The sequence below is a fragment of the Capra hircus genome, chromosome 9, assembly GCF_001704415.2.
Source record: "Capra hircus breed San Clemente chromosome 9, ASM170441v1, whole genome shotgun sequence".
Lineage (NCBI taxonomy): Eukaryota > Metazoa > Chordata > Mammalia > Artiodactyla > Bovidae > Capra > Capra hircus.
The window spans coordinates 56,507,424-56,526,308 of NC_030816.1; the positions used below are offsets into that span (position 1 = coordinate 56,507,424).

Sequence of the window (18,885 nt, forward strand, 5' to 3'; positions counted from 1 at the left end):
TTTTTAAAGATGATATCAAGGAATATATAAATTAATCTGAGGCATCAAAGCATAGTTAAATATACATTACTTGATTAGGTTATCTTTTAGAATTTTCATAGTTCGAGGTTAATTTTGCATTTTAAATACTGTGTGACTTCAGAGAAATAGTCTTCAAAAGTTTTATGAATTTTAATTTGCAGTTTTATAAGCTACTGGATAATTCAAAGATATGAATGGTCTATAACTCTTTTGCACTAAATAATAGGACATTGCACTAAAATGCTGAATATACAAATGGATGGAAATTTTTCAGCATTGTCCTTAATTTATATATAATTAGTATTTGAGCTTAGAATAAAGACTAAATTTTTATGAAAATGCAGATAAGAGTATCCACTAAGTGCAATGGCAAACCCCAGATGTGACAATGAAAATGTCTCTAGGCATTGAGAGATGTCCCCTGGGGTAGAGAACCCCTGATTTTGATAATATTGGCAGTGTTGCAGACCTTATATTAGGCAAATGTGGTGAAGTGCTTTCTTTAAGCTTGTCTGCCTTCCTGTAGCTTGTGTGTTGACCTTTAACACATCCCTGTAACTTTGGCAGTGCTTTACAATTGACAAGAAACCAAGACTCAGTGAGACTAGGTGATGTCTGTGGGGTTACACCTGTGGCTGACCTGTGATTAAAATCCAGGATTTCTGATACAAGTCCAGCACCCTTAATTTGCTTCACTTTGTATTAAAAAGTTTTCATCCTAAACTACTTTTCCACGATTATTTAAGCCAGAATTACCATTTGTGCCAGCTAATATTTGAAGATGCAGTTATACTGTTCTGAGTCTGACATTCTAGGGCATGCCCGATTTACTCAGCGCTGGGCTATCTTCTTCCCACATAAACATGGATCTTCTTCAGCTGCTTCAGTATTCCTGTAAACCAGTCTAGGACTTCACTGCTCCTGGAAAAATCTCTCAAAAGTTCACCTGTAAAATCCTGGAAGAGTAGTGTGGGCTTACACCAAAGGCTTTTTTGAGCCCATGTGTTCTGTTGGGATTTCCCTAAAGCTCAGATGGTAAAGAATCTGCCTTCAATGCAGGAGACCCGGCTTCGATCCCTGGGTCGTGAAGATCCCCTGGAGAAGGAAATGGCAAGTCACTCCAGTATTCTTGCCTTGAGAATCCCATGGACAGAGGAGCTTCGTGGGCTGTAGTCTAGGGGGATATAAAGAGTAGGACACGACTGAGTCACTCACACACATGTGTTCTATTACACAGGATCCAGTAAGACTTCCTCCAAATCTCCTTTAAATGTCCTTTTTCCCTTGATGTTTCATGACTTGAGTCAGTACCCTCATGTTGCCCCTATCCTTATCTCCTCTCAAAAACACATTCCTTGTACCTTTTCTTCCACAATTTTCTGGCCAATTTTCCTCCTCCTCTTTCTCACTCCCGGATCTTTTCCTCCACATAGTTCCCTCATCTTTTCTCATCTATTGTAATTTATCTTTTTCTCAAGTTCCTATGCTATTTTGGGTTTTGAAAGTGGCTGTTGAAAGTGAAAGGCACTCAGTCATGTCTGACTCTTTGCGACCCCATGGACTATACAGTCCGTAGGATTCTCCAGGCCAGAATACTGGAGTGGGTAGCCGTTCCCTTCTCCAGGGGATCTTCCCAACCCAGGGATCAAATCCAGATCTGCCACATTGCAGGCATATTCTTTACCAGCTGAGCCACCAGCGAAGCCCAAGAATACTGGAGTGGGTAGTATTAAGATCTTGAAAAGTTTTTCAAAAATCTTCTATGTTTCAGTTTATTTTAATGGAGACAATACCAGTACCTACTTCACAGGACTGGTGGGAGGCTTAGTGAACTAATAGAGGTAAAGTGCTTACTCTAGTGCCTGGAACCTTGTGACCACACAAGAAGGGGACTGTTGTTTCAGCGTTGTGTTTATTTGTATTACCAAGAGCTGTGGTGAGACACGGAGAGGAAGAAAAATGTCCTCAGGGACATCATTAATTTGATCACTGTAGAGGTAGAGGAAACTCTGACTGTGAGACCTTTGTGTATTATTATGTTAGGAGCATTTTAACTACCAGGCTATCAATATTCTTTTGTTGGGTGTCTCGGACATCTTACCTTGGGAAATCTTAGGTGTTAGGTGTTATTGCGTATCATCCCATCAGGAAAACACTGTTTCCCATGTTACTGTTCTCCAGGTTGCAAGGAATAGAGACATGCCGAGGTTATTTGGGTGAAGAGGATTTATTGTAAAGATCTGTGGGAAGTCAGATCCCAGGCCAGCACCTCATGATTTGCCCAGTCACAATCTGCAGATAATGGAAAGATTGTTCAGTATGAAACAGCTTGTCTGTATGGGAGCAGCTTGCTGTGCTCGTGATTCAGCTCTTTCTTATCTCTGCTGGCTTTTTGGGGTTCTGCTGCTATTGCCAGTCTCCGCTCTTGTCTTTTTCTCTCTAATCCTGCTGCCTCCAGGCTTCTGTGTACACGCTTTTCTCTGGGGATCGCTTGGTTTGCTAGTTTATATGCAAGCTATTTTCCATTTAGAAATTGGCTAATATTGTCTCTGGGCTTCCCAGGAGGTGCTAGTGGTAAGGAACTCACCTGCCAGTGCAGGAGACGTAAGAGACACAGGTTTGATTCCTCGGGCGGGAAGATCCCCTGGAGAAAGGAATGGCAGCCCTCTCCAATATTCTTAGGAGAATCCCGTGGACAGAGGAGCCTGGCGGGCTATAGTCCCTAGTGCTGCAAAGAATTGGACACGACTGAAGTGACTTAGCACACACAGTATTGTCTCTAACTGGAAATAGAGGAGGGAAAAGCCATCATTCCTCTTTGTTCTCAGTAGGGTAGAGAGGGGTGAGCTGATGCGGGACCAAGGATTTTGCTTGGATAAAGACTGTACAGTTTTTTAAACATAATGTGTTTACCCTTCTGTGCAGCTCTCTCACCATGGTTATGCCCCGCCTCACATGTCTGGGGAAATGACAGTAGTCATTCCTGTTGAATTATTGCTGTCCTGAAAAATCTTAAAGGCCATGAAGAATGGGTTCTCAGACACATTCATTTGGAGACAAATAAATATTACTGCCAGCAGAAATGGAATGTTGTCTGCTGATTTGACCTTTCTGTGGCAAGAATAAAACTTTTATTTTTAGGAAGGATCATAATGATAGTGAGTCATACTGTATATTCCAAGGATAAGTTTCTGAAAAGATACATAGCCATTGAGTTTTTCCACTCAGTCAGGGACCCAGTCTGTAAAAGAAGGATGTTGAGCTTGATGCTCTTAAGATGGACAAGCATTGTGTAATTTTTAAGACATTTATACATCCCATTAAACTTTCCGAGTTACCCCTCCAGGAAATTTAAGAATAGGTAGACAAGCATGATTTGATTGAAAATCCTGACAGTGTTCTCATTTTAGTCATTACTTATTTTCTTCTCAATTTAAATGTTGCTGTAAGGAAATGTTGCTTACCTAATCTCTGTTTTGTCTGTGTGTGATTAGATTACAAAAGGAATTAAGATCCTGCAAAATGCAATAATACAACAAGATGAGCAACTGGCCAAAGCAATGAGCAGTGATGGTTCCTTTCATATTACCTTACTAGTGATGCAGTTATTGAATGAAGATGACTTAAACATGTGAGTACTACATCTTTCTGGAATATTGTTTTCCAAGTTATTACTTTAATATGAGTAAACAGAACCCAAAGAGGCATTGAAATTCTAAAGAGACATTCTTTGTTATAATTGGTTGCAATCAACAAGCCAATGTACAGAATTAGCTGTACAATTAGCTCCTAATCTGTATTTTTTTTTTTTTTCCCCGCTGTGACACATGGCTTGCGGGATCCTAGTTCCCCAACCAGGGATTGAACCTTTGTACCCTGGAGTGGAAGTGCAGAGCCCTAACCACTGGACCACCAGGGAATTGCCCCTAATCTATACTTTTGAATTGTATTGTTGTTATCAGATGCATTGGTTATACCGTTATTTTGTCCATGTTAATTATGTAAATAAGCACTATGGAGTCTGACCATTTAGGTTAGGATTCCAGGTACAGATTCTGGAACCGTGTCTTAATAAGCTGCTCAATTTTGGGCAAATAACTTTTTAAGTAAATGGAGAAAATGATAGTACTGACACATGTAAACACTCTTAGTATAAGGCCTGCCACATAGTAGGCACTTAATATTATTAGCTATTAGAGCTGTCATTTACTAGATCAGTGGACAGTTTCAATCTCACCCCCTCATTACTAGAATATTGTGTACCCTGCACCCCCAAACTCAGAATTGTGCCACAAAAGTTGAGTATGAGTCTTTGATTGCTGTTTTCCTGCCCACAGTGGAGAAACCTTGCTCATCCTCCGCTTCTCTGGGACACTGTTGGAATGAGTGCCCCTTGTTCTGTGTAGCTCTCTGGATTAAGCTCAAGCTTAAGCTCTTTGGATAGCCAGAATTACAGGTTACAGCTTACTTCTGTTTTCTACCCTGCCATATAGTCTTCTGAGGGAATGAAGAATAAGACTTGGATGGGGAGGGGGCGAGGAGAAGGGGAAATAAAAGGGAGAAAAGAATAAAGTAGTAACTCAAGATATACAGTCAAATTATGATTCCAGTGGTGCTATCTTTTAAATAGCAGAACTGCGTATTTTTAGGGATCAGTCTTCTCATCTGTCCCAGTGTGCTCCACCCAAGAGCAGATACACTGACAGAGAGGACTGGAGGGTTTTACTTAACTCACTTTCACTGTTCGCTTTGCCAATCGGAAGAAAAAAAATAAAATACTCTGATGCTCTTAATAGAAAAGAAGTCAGAGAAAATATGACACAAGAAGGTGCAAGCCCAGGAGAAAATGGGTGGCACTCTGTATGTTAGAGTGGTGGACGAGTCAGGGTTCCCCAGGGAAACAGACCCAATAGGATGGATCTTCATTTGTATGTATAGATATATTGATGTAGCTATATGTACACTATAGCTATATGTAGAGCTTTATTTTAAGGAATTAGCTCAGGTGGTGGTGGGGGCTGACAAATTTCAAATCTACAAGGCAGTCTGCAAGACTGGAGACCCAGGTGAGAGTTGATTTAGTAGAGTCTCAAGTCCGAAGGCAGTCTGGAGGAAGAATTCCTTCTTCCCTGGGGGACCTCAAAGAAGAATGTGCTTCCACACAGCCAGGAGGTTAGCATCGAGGAAGATTTCTAACACAGGGACCTCAGGTAGTTCCTTCAATTCCCCTTTGCCTATCAGGGTATATATTAATAGATGAATCCAGAAATGTCCTTGTTCCGTGGTAGGTAGACTTGGAAGTTCACAGAGAGTCGGTGGATCAGGAGGAGTGGGATGAGGGACAGTGGCGATGCCAGGTATCCATGCTTCCTGATCAGAGGCCCCTGCAGAGGTCTCATACTTCAGCAGGGCCTGCCAGTGCAGTGCCCAGGAGGGACACGTGACTTTTCATGGACACCAGCGAAAGGTACCTGGGGATATGACCAGGCCAGGCCCCTGAATCGGGCATCCCTGAGAACCCAAACAGCAAGCAAACCAAAGACCTTCTTCAATCTTTATACAAAAGTATGCTGGGTTCCCTGGGAAGGAGGAGGGGAGAGGAAAGGGAAAAGCAATCCAGAAGGGAAGTTTGAGTTAAAGAATAACTGAACCTCAAAGAGGCCTTTTTAAACCAAAGAAGGCTGAGTTACCATTGATTGGTAAGTTTAGGTTTTAGCTCTATCATCAAAAATGGGTCTTGGCCATGGCATGTATATATATTTCAGTCTCTGCTCGTCAGCCTCTACTTCCCAAACAAATATTATTTTATTTCCTTAACAAGTGTTGTGAGTCTGGCCACACAGAAAGATCATCTTTCTTATACATATGAAGAAGCTGAGAGTTCTAGGAATTAAGTGAATGCTGGTCAGTGGAGAAACCAGAACTAGTTGGTTTTCTCTATTATTGATTGAGGGAGGAGTTGGGATGGAGACAGGAGGGAGAAGTTGAGCACAAGTTCATGAAATAGGTGGAAGAGATGAGTCTGCTGCAAGTAAGAATGTTCTCCTGTATGTAGCTCAGTTGAAGAAGGAAATGGCAACCAACTCCAGTGTTCTTGCCTAGAGAATTCTGTGGACAGCGGAGCCTGGTGGGCTGCTGTCTATGGGGTCACACAGAGTCGGTCATGACTGAAGCAACTTAGCATGCATTGGAGAAGGAAATGGAAACCCACTCCAGTATTCTTGCCTAGAGAATCCCAGGGACAGAGGAGCCTGGTGGGCTGCCGTCTGTGGGGTCACACAGGGTTGGACACGACTGAAGCGACTTAGCAGCAGGAGCAGCAGCAACATGTAACTCAGTGGCCTCTACTGATGAACACATAACTAGCTAGAAATACTGTTAAGTGCTATGCAGTTGGGTTGGGGTGAGGATGGATGTTCTCAATATATTATAATGTCTTCATTTCTCATTGGAGGTAGGACTGCCTTCTCTAGGGTACTTTTAGAATTATTTGGGAGGGGGGTTGATTTTGGTTGTCACAGTTAGTAAGGAGGGCCATGGGCATTTTATGCGCAGGGGTCAGTGTTACTAAACCACCTGCTGTAAGTACATGGAACAGTCCTGAACTAGGAAGCATTGTCTTGCCCTAAATCGTGGTATCATTTGTTGAAGAGTTACTGTCCAGAGCATAGTGACACTCTGAGTCATTTAGCCCTGTGTTTACAATGTGTGTTTGCAAATTTCAATTTTGTGTAAAAAATTAAATGGTTAGCAAGTCTGCTTGGTGTTTGAGGAATTGAAGTCACATCCTTGTGCTACTTTATGGTACTAGGAGTTGTAGCTCTGCTAGAAAATGATGACCAAATACTTGCAACTTAGCAATTATTTTTTACTAAGTTGCAATGAAAAATTAAGAAATATTTGAAGTTTGCTATACAGACAAGATAGTATTTTGCAGTTCAACTAACATTATTTATCAACCACATATAAGATACTGAACTAAGTGCTTTGGAGGAAATAAAGATGAATCATGAATGGATATTGTGCTCATGTATTATACATTATAGTTGACTGGGTCATATGGATCCAAAAAACTGTAGTAGAAAAATGTAAAAAAAGTGGTATGTTTCATTAAGTGTAAAATATTAATGGAATTTCAAAGGCGAGAAGATTTACTTCTAGTTTGGGGAGCCAGGGAAGTAAGTGTTTGTGACTGAAGTGTCAACTTTTAAGTGATGATAAGATTCAAGGTGTGGCTTCACTTTGGGTAGCTGTATATGAGTGAAGCGACTGCCTACAATGCAGGAGACCCGGGTTCAATCCCTGGGTTGGGAAGATCTCCTGGAGAAGGAAATGGCGGACCACTCCAGTATTCCTGCCTGGAAAATCCCATGGATGGAGGAGCCTGGTAGGCTACAGGGGTTGCAAAGAGTCGGACACGACTGAGTGACTTCACTTTCACTTTTCATAGTGAGTGAAACTGATTGGGTTTTCTGCAAGACATTGATTATGTGAAGGGTTTTCTGAGTCCCTAATCTTTTAATTTTATCTTTCATCCCATACAGTATAATATGCTTTCCGTATTGTCAGTTTCTTGTTCTATATCCTTACTTTTCAAAGTCTAGTATAATATTTTAGGTATTTAATATAAAGTACTGGTCAATGGGTGAGATAAGGAGTATGCAGAAACTTTTTTTTACGTAATGAATTTCTTCAGGTAGATGGCATGTTTTGTGTCTTCACAGTGCAAAAGAAAGAAATAGAAATATATTAATCCAGATACTGATTTGAAAAGATGGCTGTCCTGTCTTTGTTTTGAGTACAACCTTTGGGTCTCAATTCTAGTTTCAGAATTCTGTTTCTTACATACCTATACTCTGTTCAGTTTATTATAAAGAAATCTTTCCATAAACAGTTCTTGAAAAGATACTCTATTTAAAAGAATTTTAAAGTCAGTGATATTTACCAAGAGGCACTGTGACTCATTTTCACTCTGTGACCAGTGACATCTCATTAGGATAAATTCATTGGTTTATATTACTACAGAGTGGAAAAACTGGACTGAATTTGGATCATTTATATTTCTTTAAAGAAAAATGGAGTGTAGAATTCACTGTTTCTGAAAACTCCTGACCTTTAGGATGGCCTGCTTTGCTATAGAGTTATATTTAAAGTGAGTATCTTGATATTCATCCCCTGATTTATGGAAGATGGGCCAGAGTAGCTGTTCTGTTTCACATGCTTGAATTCAGCCCCTGGTGAAGATAGTACTGCAGTAGCAGTGTGTCTTTTTGGATGAACATAAATACAGTCAGGAAAGATTGGATTTCGGATGTGAATTTGGAGGTCCAGTGAGAAATGTTGACATTTCTAAAGCTGTTTTGAAGTATTGTATATTGTTTGACAGAGAAGTAAGACCCAGTATGGAAAACTGTGGATGAAAATCAGTTAAAAACTTAAAGCTAATGTAGAAATATGAAACATCTAGAAAAATGTCTAAGTTTCTTTTCACACAATTGACATCTTATTACTATTGATGAACAAATTGCTGATCAAGATAATTTAAATTAAGGTGGTTCACCAGAAGGGTATTTTAAACCCCTCTTCATAATGTAAAATGTCTTTCTTTCTTTCTTGAGTGATTGCTGCCCTCTAGTGAGATTTTAGTTTTATTCTCATTATAAAGTCCCTGTACTAAAATCCTCTTCGTATGGAAATAATTGATCTTAATTTTCAAAATATTCCAAACCTGATGATGTCTAATTCACTAATATAGTAAACTTTTATTTCTATAAAGAAAAAATAGTGCATTTGAAACACAGAATAGCCCTTTAATCAGATAGACTAAACATATACAGCAAATTTATGTCACTATAGTTGTAAACTTGTACTTTGGTCAAGTCTAAGTCTAATTAATTATCTTATTATGGAGACTTATATTTTAAAGAGATAATATATTTTAAGTTTTAGTAAAGTGCTTCGCAAATAGTAAATACTATGTAAGTATTAGTACTTTTAACAAGAACCTTGAACTTTCACATGATCTGATATAAACTTTTGTAGGTTTTGGGCTTTTCTGCAATATATTGTCAATATTTTTTTTCTTTAGCTGTGCATGCAGTATTTCCTTGGTTTAAAACCTTTTGGTAAACTATAACATAACATCTTCTTTTGTATCTTTAATATAAAATAAATTGCAATTAGGTAAAGATTAATTCACTTATATAAATTTTGTTTAAAATTAATATTAGTTTTATTTTGATCATATGGATTTGATTTTGAAGCTATTATGAGCATTAAAATAATTAGTACAAATACAAAATTTATCTAAAACTCTTTTCTCGTTTGGTTTTGTATACTTTATTTCTTATTATATTACTAATAAATATATTGTCTCTTGACAGTGGTATTGATGCTCTTTTGGAATTAAAACCATTTGTAGAAGAAATCCTCCAAGGAAAACCTTTGACTTTGCCCTTTGAAGGGGTTGACACTTTCAGAAATCAGGTTGGATTTGTGAAGCTGGCAGAAGGAGATCACATAAACTCACTTTTGGAGATAGCAGGTAAAACAAACAGTGATAAACTTACATGAAATCTCATTGTTGAAGAGGAAATTTTTTTCTCCCAGTTCTTATAGTAGAGATTTGACATCTTTCAACTTTGTGGGGGGCAATATAGCCTCACTTTATGAGTGACCTACTTCAGCAATTGCTTGTGTAGATAAGTAGCCAAATAAAAGGCCAGAACAGTTACTGTATCTTGATCCTTTGACTCGGGGGAATATGTTGATTCTGGAAGATGATGGACCAGACTCAAGTATTTGTTAGGACTATCCTAATCATAAGTCTGAAGGATCCAGTGCTTATCATGACATATAGCTGGCATTAAGTAAATATTGAATGAGTTAATTAGAAACACCAATTGCCTGTTCAGAAGCTTGTGGGGATTGTCAGCCCCATTTGGGAGAGTCAGTAGATGAATCAGTGACATTTCCCTCTGTGCTACCTTTTTTCCTTCCTGTTTAGGTACCGCTGTCTAAGCAGAAGGCCCGTTGGTGGTGGTAGAAGGTCTAACATCCATTGGAGAACATGCTGCTTTCTGCAGCACAATTGAAAATGTTAGGGAAATTTGTTGTTGTTCAGTCTTTCAGTCATGTCCTAATCTGCCACCCCATGGACTGCAGCACATCAGGCTTCTCTGTCCTTCACCATCTCTCAGAGCTTGTTTAAACTCATGTCCTTTGAGTTGGTGATGCCATCTAACCATCTTGTCCTCTGTCATCTCCTTCTCCTGCCTTCATCTTTCCCAGCATCAGGGTCTTTTCCAATGAGTGGGCTCTTTGCATCAGGTGGCCAAAGTATTGGAGCTTCAGCTTCAGCATCAGTCCTTCCAATGAATATTCAGGGTTGGTTTCTTTTAGGATTGACTGGTTTGATTTCCTTTCTGTCCAAGCGATTCTCAGGAGTCTTCTCCAACATCATAGTTTGAAAGCATCAATTCTTTGGCAGTCAGCCTTCTAGGGAAATAGAAGCAGAAAATCATAAAACCTGGAAGAGTGCTTTTTTGAGATGATCCAGAGATCATAGTTTGGGTGTTCATGTACATACTGTAAACAATTTTTATTTTTTTCTCTCATGTCAGATCATTTCATGTCATCCCATTTCAGGTTCAGTAACCCTTAATTCATAACACTCTCTGATCATTGCTCCATGCTGGGCTTATTTTTCTCTATCTATCTGTCTTAAAATAATATCATTTGGGAATCCACCACCTAAAACACAAGCGAGAACCTTGGTAGTAATCTCACCACATTGTCCTTTTCATCGGTCTGTCCTTTGGCCTTCCTTCATTTAAGCTAACCATCAATCATCCTGATGTTAGAGTTTATTATTTCTCTGTATTCTCCCAAATTATATGTGTATTTTTAATCAGCTTTAACCTTACATTTAATAAAAAGGATATCATATTGTATGTGATCTTTTGAGACATACTGTTTAGAAAAACTCAATATCATACTGTTTTTATATAGTTGCCCATTCAAAATTGCACCTGTTTTGGGGAGGAGGAAGGCATGAGGGTCAGATTTCATTTCATTGTTAAGTTTTTCTTTTGTGGAGCAAAGTGTATATAAATAACAAACAAGCAAGCAGTTAAACAATATTTATGAGTCAAGTAGGACTTAAAATCATCAGTTGGCCAAGGAGAAGGCAACTCCAACAGTTTTGATGGCAAAGCATTTGGGAACCCATGCCTTCCACTGAACAGACTTAGCTGTTCCTCCTGAACTGCTCTGGAGAGAATGCTAGATTCAGGTCTTTCTTTTTGTAATATAAATATCTCTGAGCTCAAGAAACATTTCTAATTAGTCATTCATTCATTGTTCTTTTAAATAATTCAATGGGTGCTTGCAACATTGAGAATTCCATCCATTCTTAGCACATAGTCTCATAAAAGCAGTTTCCAGTATTGATGAAAGATCCATTGTGTGAGGAGGAATGTGAAATCTTGCCAACTTTAGTGTGAATATGAGCCCAAGAGTGTTGGCTTGTCATTTTAGAAAAGGCCACTGCCCCTGTAATTCCCTTCTAGATGCCAGAGACTGTTTCTTAAAAATACGTATACTTTTCTACACATTTAAACAAAACATTACAAGAAATGGAAAATGGAGGGAGAATAGCACTCTGTCTCCCTCATATAATCAATTGCTTTTAGTTTTTTTTTGTAAACTGCGCTGTTTCTTTGGAGTATACTTTTTATGCAGTTTAAAAGTGAAAGTTGCTCAGTTGTCTCTGACTGTTTGTGACCCCATGCACTGTATAGTATAGTCCATGGGGTTCTCCAGGCCAGAATACTGGAGTAGGTAGCCTTTCCCTTCTCCAGGGGATCTTCCCAACCCAGGGATGGAACCCAGGTCTCCCGCATTGCAGGCAGATTCTTTACCAGCTGGGGCTTTCCTTGGGCCTTAGCTGTTAAAGAATCCGCTGGCAGTGCGGGAGACCTGGGTTCCATCCCTGGGATGGGAAGATCCCTTGGAGAAGGGAAAGACTACCCACTCTAGTATTCTGGCCTGGAGAATTCTATGGACTGTATAGTCCTTGGGATCGCAAAGAGTCAGACACGACTTTCACTTTCTTTACCAGCTGAGCTGCAAGGGAAACACAAGAATGCTGGAGTTTGTAGCCTGTCCCTTCTCCAGTGGATCTTCCTGACCCAGAAATCATACTGGCGTCTCCTGCATTGCAGGCAGATTCTTAACCAACTGAGCTATCAGGGAAGCCCCCCTTTTATGCAGTTTAAGGAATCTAAATATTTGAATATGTATATGGAAAATTCCACTGGAGTTTAGTTACAGCTTCAATTTGTATAATGTCCAGATGTTCAGTATGTGGAATTTTGGTCAGTGTTTTACTTCATTAAATTTATTTTTTAAAGAATGCCTCAGTTTTAGTCTTGCTTTAGTCCAATAAGATCAGTAAAATAATGTCACATTTGTCTGTGTCTTTTATAAACTATTTATTTAAATATATTATAACTTTCAAAAGAATATATTCTATTGACCACAGTAATACATTTCTTAGAAATTGATATAAACTATGTATGTATATTAATATATGCTTATACCAGTATATTCAAATCTTACTTGTTCAGCATAATGGAGGCAGACCTAGTTTAACTTAATATAAAGCAGGAAAAATTTTTTAAGAACATATATTTAATTATTAAAGTGTTGATAAAGAAGTCCATATTATGAAGTAAAATTAACTTGAAAAATAGTGAAAATTATAGTTCATGAATAGTCTGATCATTTTCATGGAGTTTTTCAATTTTTAAGTTAAAGGAAACAAAATCTTAAAATTCAAACTATACAGTTGGTATGAAAAGACTGAATTTCAGATACTAATATTTGAACTCATTATTGAAAAATTATAAGATAGAGAGTAATTTAGAGTTAATATATAAAATTAAAGAAGGTTATTATGCATTTTGTGGAGAAGGAAATGGCAACCCACTCCAGTACTCTTGCCTGGAAAATCCCATGGGTGGAGGAGCCTGGTAGGCTATAGTCCATGGGGTCGCAAAGAGTCGGACATGACTGAGCGACTTCACTCACTCATTATGCATTTTGAACTAGTAAAGTCTGATTCGATGAGCTGCTAGTACTACTAGATGTTTTCAGTAGATGCTGATGGGCTGAAGAGATCACGGCTATCTTTGCACATCTTGTATAAGTAGCCTTATGCTGTTTGCCGCTTGAGGGAGCTGGTAAGATTTAGGCATTCAAGGCTGTGTGTCTCAGTTTCCTATCTTGACCTTGAATGATCCTGTTTTTCCAGAATAAAACAGTACCTTCTCTTTTCCTAGCAGTACACAATAGCTCATACAGCTAAGAAGGTATTGAAAATTATGCATTTATATGTCATTTCTGCACGTTTTACAGTGATGAAATTGCACTGAAAGCTTTTTGCATAGAAATGAATATGTGATGATTTCATTCATTTTTTTTTCATGAAATGTAATTTTGCTAAAAAGTATGTTAGATTGAGAGATTGCTAAAAGTTTAGCCTGCCTGGATTATAATAGTTCTTGCAAATCTTTTTTTTTTTTTAATAAGAAAAGAGTGCTTGGTTAGCATGATAAAAGATTCCAAGTGCATTTATCTCATAAAAGGAAAGATGAAAGTTTTTTAGGATGTTCATTTGAACATTAGTCTTTCTCTAATTATGACTATCATGTCCCCCAAAAGATGGAGAGTATATGCTCTGTGCTTCTCCTTGTGGAGAATCTGTTCAGGTACTGGGCACTTGGACTTCTAACCACAACAGGCAGGTGGACATCCCAGTGGTCCTGCTGACCGTTCTGTTGAATGGCCTGGGCTAAGCTGTCTTCAGACACATCAGAACACCCTAGTTGCACCTCATTTAGAACTAAGCAAAGACAAGCTCTACTCCCCAACCAGAATGTCTGAATCACAGACACGCTTCCTAGAGGACCATCAGAGCCTCTGCCTCTGTGCAGGCCTCCAGGCACACATCCGTCTATTCTCCCCTTTCATCTCTCTTTTTACCATTTCTATTGTCCTGTAGAGGGGGGAAATTGTTTTTCTTTCTGCCCTCCTAGCTTCTTCCCAAGGGACCCTGTAGACTTAGACTGACAACAGATTAGCAAGGGAAAAGCAGCAAAGTTTATTAATGTGTCCAGTACACATCCTGTGGGAGAAACCACAATGAAGAGGAACTCAGTGGGGTGGCAAGAATGTGGGCTTAAATAGCATCTTAACAGAAGAACAATAAGTTTGTAGAGAAATGACAAGACAAAGGAAAAGGGTTCGAAGCTTTCATGGGTGGCAGACTGTGGGGAAGTAAATGTGTGGGGTGGGAACTCCAGTGGAGTAAGGTTTGTTTGTACAGGTCCACTTTGGCAGTAGGAATTCCCCACGAGAGAGGATTTTTGGCAGTCCTCATTTTTCACAAGTGTCTGCTTTTGTTCCGACAAGGGAATCTTGGGGAAAGTTTCTGCAGCTATTGATTCTCTTTGTCTCTACTCAAAGTATGCCTTTTGCCCAAGTGGTGTATTTCTGGGGGACATATTCTGATCCCCTATATCTTTTATTTTACTTGATTTTCAATCAAATACTTAAATGGATTCACCTTATGTGGGGCTTTATTCTAATCATCTTACAAATGTTAATTCTTTTCATCTTAACACCTCTGTGAGACAGGGATGATTATCATTACCCCCATTTTTCAGTAGGGAAACTGAGACACAGAGAGGCTAAATAATTTGTTAGTAAGTGATAGAGCCAGGATTCAAATCCAAGCAGTCTGGCTCCAGATTCCATGTTCTGTTTTTAAATTGTTATTATTATTTATCATAGTGTATGTGTGATATATAATACACATAAGGAACAATATTTGGTAAAGAATAAATGCTTAATTAAGAAATGTTCACTATCATTATCATTGTTATAAAATAGTCTCCCAAAGTACTCCTTTTACTGGTTGTATAATATTCTGTTGCATCATAATTTATTTTACTGTTCTCTTGTTGTTAGGCTTTTTAAAAAAAGTGAGGTACAATTGATATATAACATTATATTTTTTTCTGGTGTTCAGCGTAATGATTTGGTATTTGTATATATTGTAAAACGGTCACCATAATAAGCATAGTTAACATCCATCAGCACACAAAGTTACAGATTTTTTTTTCCTTGTGATAAGAATGTGTAAGATTTACTCTTTGAGCAGCCTTCAGATATGTAAGACACTATTGTTAACTGTAGGCACTACGCTGTATATCACATCTCCAGCACTTATTGTTTTTAAGAAATGAAAGTTTGCATCTTTTGACCTCCTTCAGCCATCTTGCCACTTTCATCAGATCCTGTGTTCTTAATCACTTTGCTTGTCTGTTACACTGTAAATTAACAACGGGACTCCTAACCAGCTTGTGGAAGCACCTTCCTGCCTAAGCTGAAGCCCAGCTCCAGTCGAGATCATAGCTTCCTTGTTTCACCAAATGCTTTGCAACATGGAACCCAGAGATGTCACCCACTTTCTCTTAGTTCTCTTGCTTTTTCTGTTTTGCCCTCACACACAGGCCTTTTCTTATTGGTGTTTCATGGTGTCAGGTTTTGTTACCCTCTCCCTCTCCTTTCTGCAGTTGTCTGAATATTTTCTCTTGTGCACTGAGGGCTTCGTTCCCTCTCTTGCTGCAACTCTGTGAGCACAGCCATCCAACCATCCTGGCTCAGAGTGAGCTGTGGAGTCAGTCAGAGCTGACTGCCCCCGACCCCAACTTTTCCCCAATGCAGCCTTAGCAGTGATCAGCTGAATGACTTTAAGCAGTATATCTAATTCCTTACTTAATTTCCTTATTTGTAGAATGAACATAATTGTAACTATTCTCAAAACAAGATAACATGTGAAGTGCTTTGGTATAGTGTTTGGCCCATGTACAATGTTAAATAAGATGGTAGCTATTATCATTAGTAAAAAATAATAATAATTATCCCATTACTACCATTACAACTAATACTTTTCTTGAGATCCCTTGCCTTCTTTGACAGTGGCCTCCAATATTTCACCCCAGCAATTTATAAGCACAGTGAAATCTTTGACTCTTCATCTGCCAGAACTACTCTGAGACCTTAGATCAGGTAGGGCTGTTTATTACAATTTCCCAGATCCTTGCTTCAGCCCACGGTATTCTGATATTCTGGTCTCTGGCTGAAGTCTCCCGTCTTAGCTGTGGTTCTCTCTTTTTTGCTCACTGTGCTCCAGTTACACTGCTTCATTTCAGTGGGAAAGGAATTGAATAAATGCAAAAAATAAAAAAAACAGATGAAATGGTATTACTTAGGATTACAAAGTATCTTTATTATTCATTTTGCTGTTCTTTTGTACAGCAAAGTCTCCTTGTGTTTAAAATACACGTTAAAAACTTGTTCCTCTGACAATTTGCTTCTTTAGCTGAGGTGAATTATATTATTCATGGAGCAGTTTTAGCTGATTTTTGAAGGATATCTGATGTATTTGCTATGTACTTTCCTATTTGGTGATTGAAGGAATGTCTGTGTTACTAGGAGGAATCGAACAATTTCTTAAAATATTCATGAACTTCTCTTCTGGAATATGAGTTAACATAAATGAAAAATTACATGTGGTTTTCAACACTAGCAAAAGCTTTTCTGATCTCAAGAATAATATTTCTGAAACTATTACCCAGTACTCTGGCTAAGCAATAGATTATACTATTAGGAATATAAAATCAATACTAAGAAGTATCAAAAATGCCAAATGAAGGTGGCATTTTCCCCTCTTATTTCCATCCTCGTAGAGAATATACTGTTGAAAAAAACACATTAATAGAAATGAAATGTGCTTTGTTTCAAGTATTATTTAAGCTAGTATTGTGAATAGATACCCATCAAGGTCCAGTGAATAAAGAGAAGTGTTGAGTCAAAATTTGATGTTACTGAAGCCAATAATTTAGAAAATTTTGTTTCTTTAGAATCAATTGAACATAATGATATATGAATAAAATAATATGTAACAATGAATATAGAGAGTTAATGAACCATACAAATGCCTACTGTTTTGACTTCTGATAACAAATCCCTGTATTTCTTATATTTTTTCCTTGTAGCTCTTGTATTTTTTGATAATTCTTGGCATTAAGTCTTTCTCCTTATTGGCCTAAAATCTGTCCCCTGAGACTGTAAGCTCCATGAAAGCAGGGACATGCTTGTTGTCTTCAGGACATTATGTATCTGACAGATATGGAAGCTGCCCAGTAACTAACTGAACCAATAAGTTTTACCTTTTACACCTTCATGCCATTTCTGTTTTGAAGGCTGGTTTGAACATGTTGCTAATCTGCCATCTGAAGTTCTTCTATGTGGTAATTCTTCAAGTACTTGAAGACTTAGAAAATATGCCCTCATCTCTTTAGTCTCTTTAGTCATATTTTGGGAATTTAGTAAGTTTGTCCATCATGGAATATATTAAGCCCTAAGACATTGCCAATGTTTGACAATTTTTGAGAAATAAAAATGAGTTTTATAATATTCAGTTTAATGTTTTGATTTTAAGTATTTATTATTGTTTTATTAAAAAATTTTTAGTTCTATTTAAAACAGTTGAGAATATGTCAGAAGAGAGAGGATCAAAGCTGTTATGTGATAGGGTAGTTGAGAAAAGATACACCTGTTTGTAATTTATATGACAGCTTCCCTGATGGCTCAGTGGTAGAGAATCCGCCTGCAGTGCAGGAGAACTGGGTTCCATCCCTGTGTTGAGAAGATCCCCTGGAGGAGGAAATGGCAACCCCCTCCAGTATTCTTGCCTGGAGAATCCCATGGACAGAGGAGCCTGGCGGGCTACAGTCTATGCTGTCGCAAAACTGTTGGACATGACTTAGTGACTGAACAACAAAAGCAATTTATAGGAACTAAAAGGTGATAAGTTAATTATAACAGTACAGGCAAACTTCGTTTTATTGCTCTTCATTTTATTGTGTTTCACATGCTCTGGCCTTTTTTTGTTTGCTTTGCAAATTGAAGGTCGGTGGTGACCTTGTGTAGAGCCAGTCTATCAGTGACGCTTTTCTAACGTTTGCTCGCTTAGTGTCTGTATGTCACATTTTGATAATTCTCTCAATATTTCAAACTTTCCATTATTATATTTGTTATAGTAACCTGTGGTCAGTGACCTTCAGGCTGTGATGAACCACGCCCATATAAGGCAGCCAACTGAATAAATGTGTGTGTTCTGACTACTCACTGACTGGCCGTTTCCCCATCTCTCACTCACTCTTTGGGCCTCCCTGTTCCTTGAACAGAATAATACTGAGATTAAGCCAGTTAATAATCCTACAGTGGCCTCTAAGTGTTCAAGTGAAAGGAAGAGTTAATCAATATGGCAGATTTCATTCTTATTTAAGTAATTGTCACAGCCGCCCCAACCTTCAGCAGCCACCACCCTGATCAGTCAACAGCCATCAACTTCATAGCAAGACCCTTCACCAGCAAAGAAATTACTACTCACTGAGGGCTCAGATGGTGGCTACCCATTTTTAGCAATGAAGTGAAATCGAAGTGAAATTTCTCAGTCGTGTCCGACTGTTTGCGACCCTATAGACAGTAGCCTGCATCAGGCTCCTCCGTCCATGGGATTTTCTAGGCAAGAATACTGGAGTGGGTATCAGTTCAGTTCAGTCACTCAGTCGTGTCCGACTCTTTGTGACCCTAGTGAATCACAGCGCCCCAGGCCTCCCTGTCCATCACCAACTCCCAGAGTTCACTCAGACTCATGTTCATCGAGTCGGTGATGCCATCCAGCCATCTCATCCTCTGCTGTCCCCTTCTCCTCCTGCCCCCAAGCCC

General features: G+C 38.7%; 1 protein-coding gene across 2 annotated transcripts in view; it reads left to right on the plus strand.

The window, feature by feature from the left end:
• AKAP7 (A-kinase anchoring protein 7) overlaps positions 1 to 18,885 on the plus strand; it is a 125,528-nt gene that overhangs the window by 20,239 nt on the left and 86,404 nt on the right. For both annotated transcript variants that reach the window (XM_018053219.1, XM_018053218.1), the window contains exons 4-5: positions 3,516 to 3,652; positions 9,405 to 9,565. In XM_018053219.1, the coding sequence (XP_017908708.1) occupies positions 3,516 to 3,652; positions 9,405 to 9,565 (298 nt within the window). The remainder of the gene's footprint in view (positions 1 to 3,515; positions 3,653 to 9,404; positions 9,566 to 18,885) is intronic.